At 38.7% G+C, this 16,894-nt stretch overlaps 1 protein-coding gene across 1 annotated transcript; it reads right to left on the bottom strand.

The window, feature by feature from the left end:
- Positions 1–7,871: 7,871 nt before the first annotated feature.
- LOC125279828 (izumo sperm-egg fusion protein 1) lies at positions 7,872–16,684 on the bottom strand. The gene is made up of 9 exons (XM_048209900.1): positions 16,414–16,684; positions 15,758–15,832; positions 15,499–15,582; positions 15,373–15,393; positions 10,958–11,047; positions 10,736–10,854; positions 9,703–9,856; positions 9,444–9,609; positions 7,872–8,018 (listed from the first exon to the last, which is right to left on the bottom strand). Exons 1-9 carry the CDS (start codon positions 16,634–16,636, stop codon positions 7,922–7,924), a joined length of 1,029 nt encoding a protein of 342 aa, XP_048065857.1. The 5' UTR covers positions 16,637–16,684; the 3' UTR covers positions 7,872–7,921.
- Between the last annotated feature and the right edge of the window lie 210 nt (positions 16,685–16,894).

Below are 16,894 nucleotides of genomic sequence, written 5' to 3'. Positions count from 1 at the left end.
CATCTCATTCCTGCATGCCAGTCTTTTTATAGTGAATCCAGTATATACACCTGTTGCATTAAGTGTATATGTATGTGTGTGTGCGCGTGTATGTATCATTCATTAAACTATACGTGGCTTTGTGAGGGTGCCAGGATGAGTGTGCAAACTGCGTTTCAGTTATTGTTGCAAGGGTGGTGGTGTTGTGGGCTGAGGTTAATGTAACGAACCATGTAGAGTCACAACTTCCTGTTTAAGACAGCAGAGAAATACAACTGTCCCTTGCTGCTATAGCAAGAAAATAGGACCTGTCAACTAATTAAACAATACAAAATGGTGATGACTGTTAATGAAGCATTGCATAGATGATAACTCTGGCATATTTATTAAATTTGAGTTAATTTTTATCATTTAATTCAATTCTAATTTGATTAAATTAAAATTTGTATACACTATAACGTAAATTACTATTTAAATATTTGATAGTTTAATAATTGGTAGATAAATTGTAATATTACAGTTCATTAAATAATGGACTGTTTCCTGTCGATACATTGATACAGAAAAAAAAGACTAATAGGCCTACTATTACTGTATTGATCACAAATTGCAAATAGAGATAAAATAATGTGACGAGCAGGGCGGACGAGAGCCGTGAGGGAACGGCGTGAGGTGACGCGAGTGTTAACGATCTTCACATGCGAGTCGCACCGGCCGCACCGAGGAGCGACGACAGTGAACGATGAGAGAGGACCAGGCCTGGACTTTATTTTATGTTTTATTATGTTTGTGTGGCCGGCAGACGTCCGCGAGGGTACTTTCGTTTTGTATTTGTTTATTTTGAATTAAGGTTTTGTTGAACGTTCGCCGGTTCCCGCCTCCATCTTCCTTATCTACGAACTGTATTACAAATAATCTTGTTGTTTTTTTGAGGGACACCCCCTCCACGTATGTTTAATCAAGCTGTCTGCTGCTGTCTTTGTCTTAAGAAAGTTGACGAGTAATCCTGTGAAAATCAATACTTACTTGACTCAATTTCAACTTACTCTATAGCCTATGTACATTTTGTTCCAGAGAAAACAACCAACCTGTTCAACCAATAAAGTTCAAGGAATAAAGATAGTTAGCTGCGTTAAAAAAAATGTTTTGAAAGAACTCGTGTTTACTTTTGCAGCTCTTCCTGCCTCCCGTGATGTCACTTGTCTCAATAAAACAGTAGGAAAATTCAGAAAGTCTTAGATGAACAATAACCGAAAGCATCAAAGCCAGTCACAACTGAGCAGAACTTTCAAAACAGATAATTTCCTATGACATAAGGACTTTCCCCAGAATCCCCATTGACATGAAAATATTAAGATATTATAAACATTAACATCATGATTTTCTGTAGATCTGCTTTGGAACAATGTGTATTGTGAAAAGCGCTGTACTGCACAAATAAAATTGACCAATGTTATGTATGATATATGTATGATCTTAAGTACACAATAAGAGAACTCCATCAACTAATTCATGCCGAACAACATAATACCGTAACTAAAAAAACTGAAAAATAGTCCCATCATCAATCAACTGTAAAGAAGGCATTCTAAACAGGAAGTCTGAAAGTCTCAGTTACCAAAGGGGAACTTCATATGAAAACCGTTTTTTAGCGTACACTCCTCTGGTCAGAGGAACGGATTATCCCTGGGATTATCCAGTTGGCAGGGGAAAAATAATTCTAGAAAAACATTGTAATCCAAGAGATTTACCTCTCACACTTTATCTTTCATTCCTCCCACGTGTCTACCCAACCAAAACGTGTCATTCATTCATCTGAAACGTGTCTTCCTTTTTTCATACTCCAGTGAATGGATCTCTTTTCATTTACAAAGGGTGAGCATGTGAACTCAGTCTGTAATTAAATAACATATGACAGCACCTGGTGGACAGATAACAATGCAAATGACATTAACCACTGATATGAACCCAAAATAAATCACCCATGAAAATCTACCTCCAGAGCTTGTCCCTGAGTATGTCACATGACTTCATGTCAAATCATGATGTCACCATTTTCTGGATGAGCTTTTGCCAAATTGATGGCTTCTACTTCTCCTTTTTTCTTTCTTTCACTTTTGGCCCTTTAAAGTCATATAAACTCATATTTATATGTATAAAATGTAAATATTAAAATAATTTTTAAAAATGCACTACTGCACAATGTCATCCCCAAAGCCAGGAAAAAAAGTTAAAATTCATATATATTCTGTGTTTGAAATCGCCCCCTATACCCTCATTCACTTTCTCTACATTACTCCACTAATATAGTCCACTTGAAGGAGTGAATGAAAACTAGTGAGTGAATACAGACACTGAGTGTGCCGGAAGGGCTGATGCTTTTGTATAGTTTATGCTTGCTGTTTAATAATCATTTGAAACTTAGCAAACTAGCAGCTCCAGTAGTAATGAAAAGATTTATCTTGAACCCTGTCATGGAAACTAACATGAATAAACATTATTAAACAATTAAATAATCAATCAAATAGGAATTTACACCTGTAAGATATTGCAGTGTACAAACATTGGAAACAGCGGTTTGGAAAATGGATGGATGGATGATTCAGCTGTGGGCATCTTCTGGCGAGTCGCGGGAATTAATTCGGCACAACCCTCACAGTGCATTACGGGTAGGCTCTAAGTGTAAATGAGTTGTATACTCGTCATTGCATTATGGGATCTAATGGGCTCACCAAAATTGGACAATAGAAGATTATAAAAATGTTGTCTGGTCGGATGAATTTCGATTTCTGCTGCGACCTTCAGATGGTAGGGTCAGAATTTGGCATATACAACATGAAAACATGGATCCATCCTGACTTATATCAACGGTTCAGTCTGGTAGTGTAATGGTGTATATACCATTCAAAATGGTAAGTAAAAATGTGAAATATTATTACAATTTAAAAGACAGTAATGTTTTATGTGTATTGTGAATGTGTTTGGCAACTGAGTCACTGAGAGGTTTCGGGAAGCGAAGAAACAAGTGGCGACGTTCCAGAGTATCTCCCTCGCTGAACTCAGGTCTCAGGGGCTGCTAGGTGGGAGCAGTCCCAGCCGTCTATGAGCTCTTCGTATTGGGTGCAGCAGAAACAGAGTGTCGCCTGTGGTGTCAGACCTCTGAGCGCAGGCCCCTCCGGGGGGAAATGGATTACACCTCATCATACGGTGCTTGCGTTCCCTCAGTGCCCTCAGCTGACTACTTTGAAATACACAGTAGTAAAATACATAGGATTCAGTTTGGTTCTCATCTGCCTCAGTTCAACAGGATCCTGCCAACAGTGGTAGGCCCTGAGCAGGCTCTGGTAATGGAACAAGAAGTCATAGCTCTCCTGGAGATGGAGGCCATAGAACATGTTGCTCATCCAGAGAGAGAGTCCAAGTTCATTACAAAAAAGGATGGGGGGTTGTATCAAATTCAAGATCTACGCCAGCTGAATTGCATGTGAAAAACATTCAAGTTCAAGAGGTTAATGTTGAAAATAATTGTGGCTCAAATCAGATCCGAGGACTGTTTATTTACAATAGATCTCCAGGATGGATACGTCCACATATCTATCCTTCCTCAGCACAGCAAGTTCCTTAGGTTTCCTTTCAGGGGCGAAGCTTACTAGTATCAGGTTCCTTTCAGCCTAGCCTTGTCACCCCACACCTTCACGAACTGCGTAGATGCAGCTCTTGGTAATGTGAGTAATGTGTATGCTGTGTTTCTTTGTTTTTGGTTCTCCCCTGTGACCTAGTTCCCTAGCGTGTCTAATTAGTCATTGTGTTCACCTGTTATGTCAATCATCTTGTTAGTTCTCCTGATTTTTTAAACCCTATGTTCTCCCTTATTCTCTGTCCGTTCCCATAAACGTATCAGTGTGAATTGTATGCAAGTTGGTATTTCCTGAGTTTATGTTGTTAAAGTTTGTTTCCTTGATCCATTCCTTATTGTGCAATTTCTAGAACACCACGCTACGTGACAGAAGAACCCAAAACAGCATGGCCTCACCTGCTGTACTGCTGTTATGCCTTGAGCAGGAGCAGCAAAGCCTCTAAGGCCACACTAGCGGATTTCTCTATCTGGAAGCCTAACAGACTTCCCTTATCGCTCCCTGTGTACTTTCTGTTTGGCGAGCTTTAATGAGCAATTAAATGACATATGCTTGTCTGCCTAGTGTGGGTTGTCAGGGCACATCCCATACACCATCTGCCCCACTGAGGAAGAACTCACTAGCCCCGACCTGTCATCCACCACCAGCAAGCGACCCGACTATGATGTTGTACGAGCCTACCGCAGACCATGGAGAATGGCCTGCCACGATCAACGAGCCTGATCCATCAGAAAGGACTGGAGAGGACATCGCCCCAGAGCCTTTGTCAGCCCCTAACAGTGTCTGACCGGGTGCGTGAGCCGGCAACACCGTGGATCGCCGAGGGAGTTTTAAAGGAACTCAAGGGTTTGGAGGATATCCACGCCCACACTTCCACCGCTGTGTGAGTACGAGTTGGCCTCTGGAAGCTACTTTGAGGAGTTGAAAGACATTGTTGAGGAGGATTTAATTTTGTTAAAGTAATTATTTCCGACTCCCCTGTATCTCCAGCACCCCCTCTATCTCCAGCGTTTCCTGTTACTCCAGTTTACAGTTTGCCCACTAAGCCTCCACTACCCCATGGACTGTATTATGCCATGTTCCAGGCAACCCGTAACCCATGTTTTTCTAACCTTATACCCGTGAAAGTGCACTGGAATGGCAGTCAAACCTGTGACTTCCCACCCATGAACTCGTACTAGATCGATATACTCCCAGTTCTGCACTCTGACATCACATAGCCCGCAAAACAACAATGGAAGCCCCTACGGATGCGGTGTTTATGCAAGTGCATGGTAAAATAACATAAAATAAAAGGTATAACAGATTCTCTTGCCTTATGCGCCATTTTTCCTCTTCCGTTTTCCTCAAATAAGCAAGGAGTAAGCACCTTTGGTGATAGAAATGATTGTAAATGACCATAAACCCCATACGGTCCGCCATGCTGGTTTGTTTACATTCAGGCAGTTTGGCATGACTTGCCTGGAACGCTACAAAGTCATGACTTATGGACTCAAAACCCTGCCTGGAATGCAGCATTAGGTTCAACAGACTGTTTTTGTTTTTTTGCTCCACGCCCTCCTCCAGAGCCCCCTCCCTCTTCAGTTAGACTATTTACAGCCCAAGGACATGCCTTTTTGGCAGGGGGCGTTCTGTAACATGTATGCTGTGTTTCGACTGCAGATTAACGTGATACTGCATTTCTCTCCAACATGGTAGGAAATAAAATGAAATGTGGAGCATTTAAGATGATTAAGAGGCCAGTTTACAATGCGTGTCAGAGTGCAACAGAGAGCACAGAGACACAATTGTATGATGTGATAGTATGTCCCAAAGCTTGTCTACTCTTTTGCTACACACTCAAAACTATGTACTTTTTGTTCACAAAAGAGTACATACTTTTAGGGCATAGTATAAGTAGGCAAATTGGGAAGCAGCATTCTTCGCTCACTCCGTGCCAGTGGACACGCACCGTCAGTGAGTCATTCAGTCAAGTTGACCATCTTTGTCATTGTTATCCTTGATAAAGTTCTTACAGTAACGTGAGTGTGCTAGCAGTGAGTCCGGTGGATAAAAATCCCCCCCAACTGACTCCAAACGGGCAGTCAGATCTGCCTCCTTTGGTTAGCAATGCCCAACTTCCAACGATTCAATCAATTCCCGAAGTCCCGCCCTCTCATTTCAGATGCCGTTTCACTCAGTTAGACATCACAGTAGAGAAGAAAAAACAATTCTAAAAACAATAATGTGGTATGATCTATAGTGTTGCAGGCCTTTGCCCTCCTCCCTTTCAGATGTCGGACCAGGAGAAGCTAAACTTGTTATGCCCAATCAGGGCATTGGATGCTTATGTCCACAGAGCTGCCCTGTGGTGGAAGTCTGATCAATTGTTTTTGGCCACCTAGACGAGGGTCCCCAGCAACCAAGCAAAGGATGAGCAAGTGGATAGTTAAAGTATATTCTTTTGCATATGAGGTGTGTATTTAGGCTTTACCTATATGGCTGTCAGAGCTCATTCAACTAAAAGTATGGCAGCTTCCAAAACCTTGTTGTCAAGAAGTTTGTGATACAGCTGGATGGTCCTCTCCGCTCACATTTGTTAAGTTCCCATATTATTAATGTTCCCATATTGTCGTAACTTCCGACGCAGTGCGAGATCCCTAGAAATGGAACATCTCAGGTTACGACTGTAACCATGGTTCCCTGAAAAGGGAATGAGATGTTGTCGCCCTGTGATCGACTTGCTTCAGCCAATCAGAAGCTGACATTGTTTGGTCCGGGAGCACTTTATAGCTTCCTGGTCATGACGTCACACAATACAGGATGACGCCCATGACATTCCTGATTACTAACATGCTTCAAGACACAATCACCCAGAAGCGTTCCCATAGCATCGTAACTTCTGATGAAAAAAGAACAATTTGACTTAAAGGTGCCATAGAACGTCTTTTTAAAAGATGTAATATAAGTCTAAGGTGTCCCCTGAATGTGTCTGTGAAGTTTCAGCTCAAAATACCCCATAGATTTTTTTTATTCAGTTTTTTAACTGCCTATTTTGGGGCATCATTAAATATGCGCTGATTCAGGCTGCGCGGCCCCTTTAAATCTCGTGCTCCCCACCCACGGAGCTCTCGCTTGCCTTAAACAGCATAAACAAAGTTCACACAGCTAATATAACCCCCAAAATGGATCTTTACAAAGTGTTCGTCATGCAGCATGTCTAATCGGGTAAGTATGGTATTTATTTGGATGTTTACATTTGATTCTGAATGAGTTTGAGGCTATGCTCTGTGGCTAACGGCTAATGCTACACTGTTGGAGAGATTTATAAAGAATGAAGATTTTTAAGCAATATACAGACTGCAAGTGTTTAAAAAATGAAAATGACGACAGTCTTGTCTCCGTGAATACAGTAAGAAACGATGGTAACTGTAACCACGTTTAACAGTACATTAGCAACATGCAAACGAAACATTTAGAAAGACAATTTACAAATATCACTAAAAATATCATGATATCATGGATCATGTCAGTTATTATTGCTCCATCTGCCATTTTTCGCTATTGTCCTTGCTTGCTTACCTAGTCTGATGATTCAGCTGTGCACATCCAAATGTCCTGCCCTTGTGTAATGCCTTGAACATGAGCTGGCATATGTAAATTTTGGAGGCGTACATATTAATGATCCCGACTGTTACGTAACAGTTGGTATGTTGAGATTCGCCTGTTCTTCGGAGGTCTTTTAAACAAATGAGATTTATATAAGAAGGAGGAAAAAATGGTGTTTGAGACTCACTGTATGTCATTTCCATGTACTGAACTCTTGTTATTTAACTATGCCAAGGTAAATTCAATTTTTAATTCTAGGGCACCTTTAAAGGGTAGATTTTTATGAATATTTTAAATGAAAGACTAATGGAAGTTTCAAAGTCAGTTTTGCTAATATTTACCAAGGATGGCAATATTTATGGCAAATTTATTCCTGTGTTGACAAAGCAATCATTATTCCTGTCTTCAGTGTCACATGATCCCTCAGAAATCATTCTAATATGCTAATTTGCTGCTAAAAAAACACTTATCAAAAACGTTGCTGCTTAACACTCTTGTGAAAACTGTGGAACATTTCTTTTCAGAACTCTTTTCAGAAGCCCTGAATAAATTATGTATCTCTTAGTCACAGGCAACATTATATGATGAGGCCTTTCATACTTGAGTATTATCGCAAGTTTATGATTTTCCTTTGAATGTTCATATTGAGACACTCCAAACTCATCAGTCTTTTGGGTATGTATAGTCATTTATTCATGTATCTCTTTGGATCGCATCCCTCATTCTGTCACAGTCACCAGCTCAATGTTTTCTCCATCCTCCCCCTCTCCTTCTCTCCTGCTGTCTCTCTCCTCCTTCTGGCGCTTCATGGTCACTCTGTCAGAGGGACACAAAGCAAGATGACAGAATGGTTGAAAACAAAGTGTGCTTCCTTCCTAATGTTGTCTCTCTGAACAAAATCAGCAGGATGCTGTGACAGATCACCCACTGTTATTCTTTCTTCCTCCCCATTCTCTCTCTCCCTGCATGTGCCAACCCTCGTACAGTTCAGCTCATCCATGTCCCTTGCAGAATCTGCAAGATTTTTATCAGTTTTTTTTTTTTTTTACACTACCATTCAAAAGTTTGGGGTCAGTAGGTTTTTATTATTATTATTATTATTATTATTATTATTATTATTATTATTCAGCAAGGATGCTTTAAATTTATCAGTGACAATAAAAATACATTTGAAAATATATTACAATTTTTGATCACATAAATGCAGTCTTGGTGAGCATGAGAGAATTTAATCAAAAACATTAACAAATCTTAGAGAACCCAAAGTTTTGAATGGTAGTATATTTTATATATCTTATATTTAAAAAAAAAAATGTTCTACAGCAATATCTTACAGATTCTGCAAGGGTGAGCAAAGCTTGGATGTCATATACACTAAAAACAGGAATTCAAAGAATCAAAATCAAAAAAATCTAATCAAAGAGGAAATAGTAAAAATATGTTTTATAGGAAATTTGATGAAAAACCTGTGGAATTCTGCAGAATGTGTTTAAATGTCAAAATAAGTACATACAACACTATCATTGATAGCAGAAAACATAATCAAATCCACAATCATATATATATATATATACACACACACACACACACACACACACACACTATTATTAATATAGTATTTATTCATATTTTGAATTAGCATTTATTTTTATATTTTCAGTTTTAGCTATTTTAAGTGCTTTTGTCATTTATATTAGTTTTTAAATATTTCTTTTGAGCTTTTACTAATATTTTAGTTTAAGTTTTAGTAGTTTTAGTAGCCTACTTCAACTTAAACTTATTTCATTTCAGCTATTTGCCAAGGCAACATTTGTAATTTTCATTAGTTTTTCCACCTTTTCTTTATTTCATATTTTAATTCAGCTTTATTTAAATAATTTGTAATAGTTTTAGTTAGGTTTTAGTTAACAGTAACAACACTGCCCACAATATTTTATAAACAAACAATGACAGGAAATCTTCTGATTTGTGTGGGTGCAGATTCCATGTGGGCCTGATTATATCTAACTTACGTTTTCCAAAATACGAAAGTTTAATGCAAACATAAACTAATATCACTTAATCTAAGCATATATGAAATGAAATTTGACTGCTTCTATAGTCAAATACTGCTTAATACTGCTACTATATATACAGTAATAGCAACATACATAAAGAAATATGCAAAGCAAGTAGACACTTATTATTAACAATCTGTGAGGTCATCCAAATGTGTTTTGTAACCATCCTGTTATGACATACCTGAGGTACACTATGATGACAAGGCTGCCTGTGATGCTGAGTACCATCAGTAAAATCAGTATAATGATGAAACTGCTCTTATGAGGGCGAGGTGTGGCATCATAACCCGGGGGCAGTGACGGCAACATCGCAATCAGTCTAGGGGTTGTGGATGGTGGTTGGTTGACTGAGGGAAAGAGATGAGAGGAGGGTAAAACTAAAGTATACTAGACCACAATGAGTTGCACATTCAAAAATAAGCAATATAAACCCTTCCTACCTTTCAGTTTGAAATACATGCGTGACAGCACAGTACCCTTTTGATCCTGTAGGAGGCAGCGGTAGGTGCCTTCCTCATTGATTGTCAGCTGATTGAGTACAATTTTAGATTCCTCAGTCACCACCAGCACTTCATACTCCCCACCATGTGGCAGCTTGCAATGAATAATAAACTCATTTTAGTACATTTGAATTAAAAATTCAAGTCACAATCAGTATAATCTGGTCTGTAGATCACTACTAAAACTGTAACATATTAACCTAAAAGATAAACATTTAAAGTAGGCTAGTTGCTACACTACAACCTGTATTGAAGCTACTTAAGGGGTCATTACCTTCTTAAACATTACTGTAAAATTATATATAATATAACCAGTACTGGAAAAAAATAAGCTTCTACCAGACCGCCTTCCTTATTCAATGTACGAAGAAGGTGTAGAACTCTTGCAGTTCAAAAAGCTTACGCTACGTCCTATGCCTTCCCTATTCAACTTACGGAAAAAGTGTAACTGACGAGACGCCAGTCTGGCACAAGCTAGATATTTTACTTCATAACTTGTTAAATAACTTGCTTCAGAAGACCTTTATTAACCCCCCGGAGTCGTGTGGAGTACACGTTTATGATGGATGGAAGTGGATGGAAGCACTTTCTTCAGCTCATACTCGTGACCCCTGTTCACTTCCATTATAAAGCTCGGATGTGTCAGGATATTTATTAATATACCTCAGATTGTGTTAATCAGAAAGAAGAAAGTCATATACACGTATGGCTTGAGGGTGAGTAAAGCTTGGGCTAATTTTTAAATTTGAAAGTGAACTAATCCTTTAAATCCAAACTTGGATGGTGTTTAAGTGTCCAAAAGCATTACATTCAGTTTGCATATGCTTTTTAAAGTCTTATTTCCATAAAATAAGTACTAAAAAGTATGTTAAGTGTACTTATTTTTTACAAGAGTTGTCTGAAACAGTTTTCAAAATGGCTTATTTTTGAAACCTGCAAATGAATTTAAATGTGTCTGTCTGTGTGAATGTACATTCTTTTCTTCAGGATGCCAGGAGTAATGGTACTCAGTCTGTCCAATTACAAGAGCATGCCAAGGCAGGAAACAGTCCAGCACCACCTCCTCTCCTTCATCCGCCTCAAGATGATGCTCTGATAGAAAAAAAAAAGAGATAAAGGCAAAAGAGAAGTGTGATGTGTTAATATAGACCGTTAAAGCCATTGGGGTGTATATATCCGTGGGTGTTTGTCTCACCTCCACAGTCTAGTGGAGGAGTGGCTGACAGACATGTATAAAGCCCATACTGACAGGAAGTGCAGTTCATCACTCTCTGATACAATAGCCCTGTAAAAAACAATCATCCACACACCCAGTGAGCAATATAACATGTATCATCATAATCCATATACTCAGTGTCCCGTGACACATACAGTACACGATCGTCAGTCAAAGATTTGAACACACTTGACTGAATTTACGTCTCTCAGGAAAATCCTGTTGATTAAAAGCTTAAAGAGGACCAATTATACCCTTTTATAAAGTCTTGATTTTGTTATTGGGGTCTACTAGAATTGGTTTTCAAGGTTGAATGTTCAAAAAGCACATTATTTTGTCACATATTGTACATTGTAGCAGCACCTCTCTTCCCAGTCTGGCAGTAACGCTCTGGGGTGTGTTTCCCATACAACGACATAACTCACTGCTTAAAGGTGCAGTATGTAATATTTTCTGTCTACTAGAGGTCGCTAGAGGCCTATTCAAAACAAATGCGTAGCTTGATGATGCCAAGTTTGAGCGAAGAATCTTGGGGCATGTGGTCTTTACCTCAACGGACGGTGGAAAAGAATTGGGATCGTACTCGGGAAGAAATCATGTTCATGGATGTGATTATTAGCATTGCTGTAGTATGAAGCAAAGCAGGACCGAGTGTTGTGGGAGCTGAACTTTTACACAGTCGCCGGCGCCGCTTCCGCTTTTCCGGTCATGAGTCTGAGGTAACACAGCTCTGTTTATCATATTAGATACATTTATGTGTGCTGAAAATGATGTTATAGCGTTACTCTGTGTGTTCGCTTGGTGGCTGTTGTGAGACACTTGTTTGAGACACACTGCAGTAAGATCGATTTTAGAATATCATATTAAATGCTGGATGGTTTGTGTTGATAAATAAATTAATTTTAAAATGTATTGTATGATGGAGAAAATGATGTATTACTGTTACTAAAAATAAAGCTGCATCTGATTATGCTATGTTAACTGATTGACAAAATAGTGTTTTTCTCTGAGGCATGGTAAGCATGGTACTCGCAAAAAAAAATCAAGAAAATTAGATTTAAACAATAAGACTAAACGGTGTTGAGCTATATAACAATAATTAGTTTTATGTCTATAAATATATCAAAACAGTTGTTCACTTGTCCATTAAAAAGTGTAATATATGGAAGCATCTTTGGTGTTTCCATGGTTTCTACAAAATAAAACTGGAAACTGAGAGTAACGTGGTTATGACGCAATTGACAGGCGACTCCTCACACGTCCCGGAGCCTTTGCAGTTTTGTCACGATTTACAAATAGTTGGAAACATTTGGGTTATTGTAAGTACTCAAGTGAACAAAATATATAAAACTGGCCTAGTGGTTTTTGGATATTTTACTGCAAAATTCTCACATATTGCACCTTTAACCACCATAGTACAATGTATCTTTGAAAAAAAATCAACTAGCTAGTCATGACTGTTTCCCAAAACCGCAAATGTTGCAAATTTGTCGTTCAACTACGTTGGTTAGTGATGTCACGCATGTGGTGGAGTTATAATTTATTTTAATTCATCAGTTTGGAACCGAATAATGCTAGACTGGCATCTGAGGACTAATTATCATTTTTCTAATTATTTTGCTTTATTTCCAGATTCAATCATAGGCTTATTCTTTCATACCAGAGCATGTACACACATGCGCACTCTTCAAAAACGGTGCTTAAAATCTCTTGACAAACTAAAAGACGTAAATATGTATATATTCAAAATGAAAGTTAAAGATTTACTGAATGTCATCTTGCTTATTTTGCTCCAGATAAGGATTTAAGTCCATGTGTCACACAAACAAGAAACTATGCTTCAAACCACAGCTCGAGAGCTGTCGTTCCAACCACACAAGTTTGCGATGCTGTTTGCGAATGCTTGTTGGAACTATGGTTTCAGGAAACACAGACTTGTTGAACTGTGCTGATAACAACGGAACTTGCGACCATAGTTGGCTAACGATGCTTTCAGAAAACACACCCCTGTTTAGTTCCGGTCTCAGTGAATCCCCTCCTTCCCTCTGATTGGTCGGCTGGACCAGTGTGTTGTGATTGGTCAACCACTTCAAGCGTGATTCAGAAATGTCACGCTCCTTACAATAATCGCAAATTTCAACGAAGCGTGCCGCACAAGTCCTGCAAAGTGAAGCCAAAGCGTCTCGATCGCCCCCAGGTGGCTAGGTGCAGTACAGGTCATAAACCCCGTCCTCTCCATTTAATGTAATGGGACGAGACAAACTAAACAGTCAAAATACACATCAATTTTTTTATTTATTTTTTTTACCAAAGATGATTTCTGTCATTTTAGGTAGTTTTTTTATCATGATGTTAAAGTGTAAGGGGCCGTTCACACAGAACACGTTTTTCTATTCCAATGCGCTACTTTCCCATTGTTTTTCTATGTAAACACGCGCTTGACGGACGTGCATGACCGTTACGCTCGCGACTCAACTTTTACACGCAGCGCCGCTCATCAATGTCAGTTCCAAAACAGTGGACCAATCAGAAGAACTTGGAGGCGGGGCAAGCGTTGTGAGTTGGCATGACAACTGTATTATATAATGGCAACATGGCGGAGGAGGCGCTCATTATTTTGTTTTTTTCTTTTTTTTCATGTCAAAACTTGTATCTGTAAATTCTGCAGTTTGCCTATTTCTATTATTTCTGTTATTGTCGTTATTGCATCACGTCTCAAAGGCACGTCTCGAGACTCTCGCGTTCTATACTGCGCTTTTTTTAAAACCACTCCTGAGCGCTGTGTCTCGCGTTTTTAGACGCAAAGACGCGTTCTGTGTGAACGGCCCCTAAGTTTGTTTTTAGTTAGTTATTTGATGCTATAAAAATGCGGGTTTTGATGTAATGATTGACAGCTGAGATTGACAGCTTCTCTGAGCGAAGTAGTCCCTGAAGCACCAACAGACTTTTTTTCTGAATCTTCAAGAGGAGATTGGAGCTTTAAAGCTGCTGTCCGTATAATGTTTTATAATTCAGGTGGTACTGGTGGGTTTTCGTGGGAAATTCGAGCATGTCGCCATTTGTCTTTGCGTCATTACGTCACGTCTGTTTACATAAAGAACAAGTCCCAGCTAACTAGGCTATGTCACATATGAGGCAGATCATTTATAGACTTTTCTCACAGCAGCTGCAATAATTAAACTTATCATTTGGATGGTGGACTGTGTGGTATGACAAATTAACATTAGAGTTTAGACTGTACAGAAATTGATCTACAGATAACACTAATACACACTAAATACACAGTCACGTAATGCTGATGTTATTAACATTAACAATTTGAGAACAAAGCATTACAACAATTTGCATGGTTTGACATGATATGAACTAAGCGATCGTTAGATTTAATCACCAATGGTAGCGCGATTTATTGTAATGTTTTTTTCCCCCTCAGTTGGTCAGAACAAAAGTGGCAGACATGTTACTTACCTGTTCAGATGACATTTTCCGGTGAAAATTCTTATATTATACAGTATCAACACCGGTGCGGTGACTGACAGCAAACATTAGATTCATCCGCGCTGAGTCATCGTGCCGAGGCACAACCCACATAAAGATGATAATTCCGCAAATAACTGCAATTGCCAGTTTCAAACAGATGGCGACAAAGAGGCAAAACATACGGACTGCAGCTTTAACTTTAATTTCTACAATTCCAGAACTGTTTATTTCACAGTGACATGATGAGTTGTTCTGCTTTATTAACCAATTCTGTGGGAGTGTGGACGGGACCTTGATATCATGGCTCCACTTTGTGCTCACTACTGCGCAGACTAAGTTCATGTGCAGACTGGAGACTCGAGATGTCAGCACCATATTAGCACACTGGCGGCTTCACTTACTACAATGGAAGAGAGTGAAGGTGCGTTGTCTGTCTTTTTTTACAGTCTGTGGTTTCAACACAATACTAACACAACTCAACCAGACATTGCCCTTTTTTGCGTATGCCTTGGGTGGGAATTATTTAAATGAGGAATATTGTAAAGTGTGTTCCTTAAGACTACAATTGAGGCTTTTTAGGAGTTTAGAAACAGTGCTTACTGATATAGAGATTAACTCCCTTTGGAGTGACTTTGAAAGACTTAGACAGTCAAAAATGTATAAAAGAAAGTGTAAAGATCTGTAATCCAGGCGGAAGCTGACTATATAGAACCAGGAGATTCTGTTTTTGGTCACCACATAATTTCTGTTCTTTCATTTCTGTTACATCTTAGTTTTGATGACTTTATTATTAGTATTAGTATTATAAAATTTGCAAAATAGTGAAAAAGAATGTGTGAGTGTGTACAAAATTTTGACTGATTACGTTTTGATTTTCAGAACAATAAGTACAGGTACCTCAAATTTGTACTTACCACATTTATTTGGACACAGACCTTTAAAAAAATAATGAAAAATAAATAAATAGTGAGAACATGTTCTGACATATTATATTGCTATATAGAAACATTTACTGAATGCCCATTGCCCACCTATCCTACCTTGGGCAATGAAAATCTCCAAATGTTTCTGAAGGATTCTCTTTCCTTTCTCCACTATAGTAATCATATCCCACTGAACAGAACCTACACAAGAATAACACAGAATTATTTATTTATTTATTTTTTTAATTTTTTCATGGTTTCAGATATAAAGCATCTTCATTTTTTTTCATCTAACATGAAAACGTTGATATTTCCTCCTTATAAAATGGATGGCTGCTCTTTTGGAAGTACATAATCTGCATCCACAAGCTCTCACCTGTGCTGTCTTCTTTCCAGTGCCTCTTGAATTCACTCTGATATTCTGTTCGTGCACGATAGAGTGTTGTAGGATCTAAAGCAAACATCACACAGCACTCAACATCATCATTTATTTACTAATAGGCCTATAATTTGAAGACAACAGAAATTTGGCAAATTTTGCATGTATTACCAGTCAAAGGTTTCGACAAACCTAAGTTTTATAATTAAAACGTATGCAGATATGAATGCTTATCTAACATAAAAGGGGGCTGAACGGTCCAGGAACGGTTCCATTTGTGTTTCCACTTGAGCCTGATACGGCACGGCACGATTACACCGTTCTCGGCCCGGTTTGTAGCCTAGTTACGTTAATCGTGCTGGTAGAATTCGTGAAGTCGCCACTCAGGATTGGTCACTTGTCTGTTGCCTGGCAGTTGTTCTGCTGGCTAAAAACACTCTATTTAAGCGACGTAAACAAAAATTAATAATAAAATGAAAAGAAATATCTGATAATCATCCATAACGCGGTCACTATTTACATATCATATCAAAAGAAAACCGTTGCGTTACCAAGGCAACGACTGTAGCTTTTGTATTTCATGACAAACAGCGGCCATTACCAGCTGGCCCGGATCGGCACGGAATGAACGGAAATGATATGAGTAGTAGTACCTATGACACCACGAAATGATGTGCGGCTGGTCTCCCGATAGTTGACGTAAGCGTGCTCAATGATTTGCTTCAGTTCAATTTGATCACGGACAGTGATTCCTTTAACTGAAGACAGGAAATCTTCATGCACATAACGAAACACCGGGTCACACTGCAGACAGGACCTTACCCTGGGGAATGAACCCAGAATCAAAAGCCAGCCGAAGAGAAACGCAAAAGCCATTTTGGAAAGCTATAGTGAGCTGTAGGCCTTCAAAATATAAAAGTGAATCTTTGGAATTCTTTAATTAATGTCACTTCAGAGCCAAACACATGATGTCATCATCATTCTGACTTAAATAGCAAAAATGCTTTTACTATATGAATAAGACAAAGGGAGTTCAAATGCCAAATAAACATTTTTATTAAATATTATTGATTTTGCCATTGAATTAGCAATTTTGTAATTACATTTGGTTTCATTTTGTCACTGTTTTTTTTT

Source organism: Megalobrama amblycephala, linkage group LG12 (genome assembly GCF_018812025.1).
Source record: "Megalobrama amblycephala isolate DHTTF-2021 linkage group LG12, ASM1881202v1, whole genome shotgun sequence".
In the NCBI taxonomy this organism is placed as follows: Eukaryota; Metazoa; Chordata; class Actinopteri; order Cypriniformes; family Xenocyprididae; genus Megalobrama; species Megalobrama amblycephala.
This window is presented reverse-complemented; position numbering and strand designations above follow the sequence as displayed.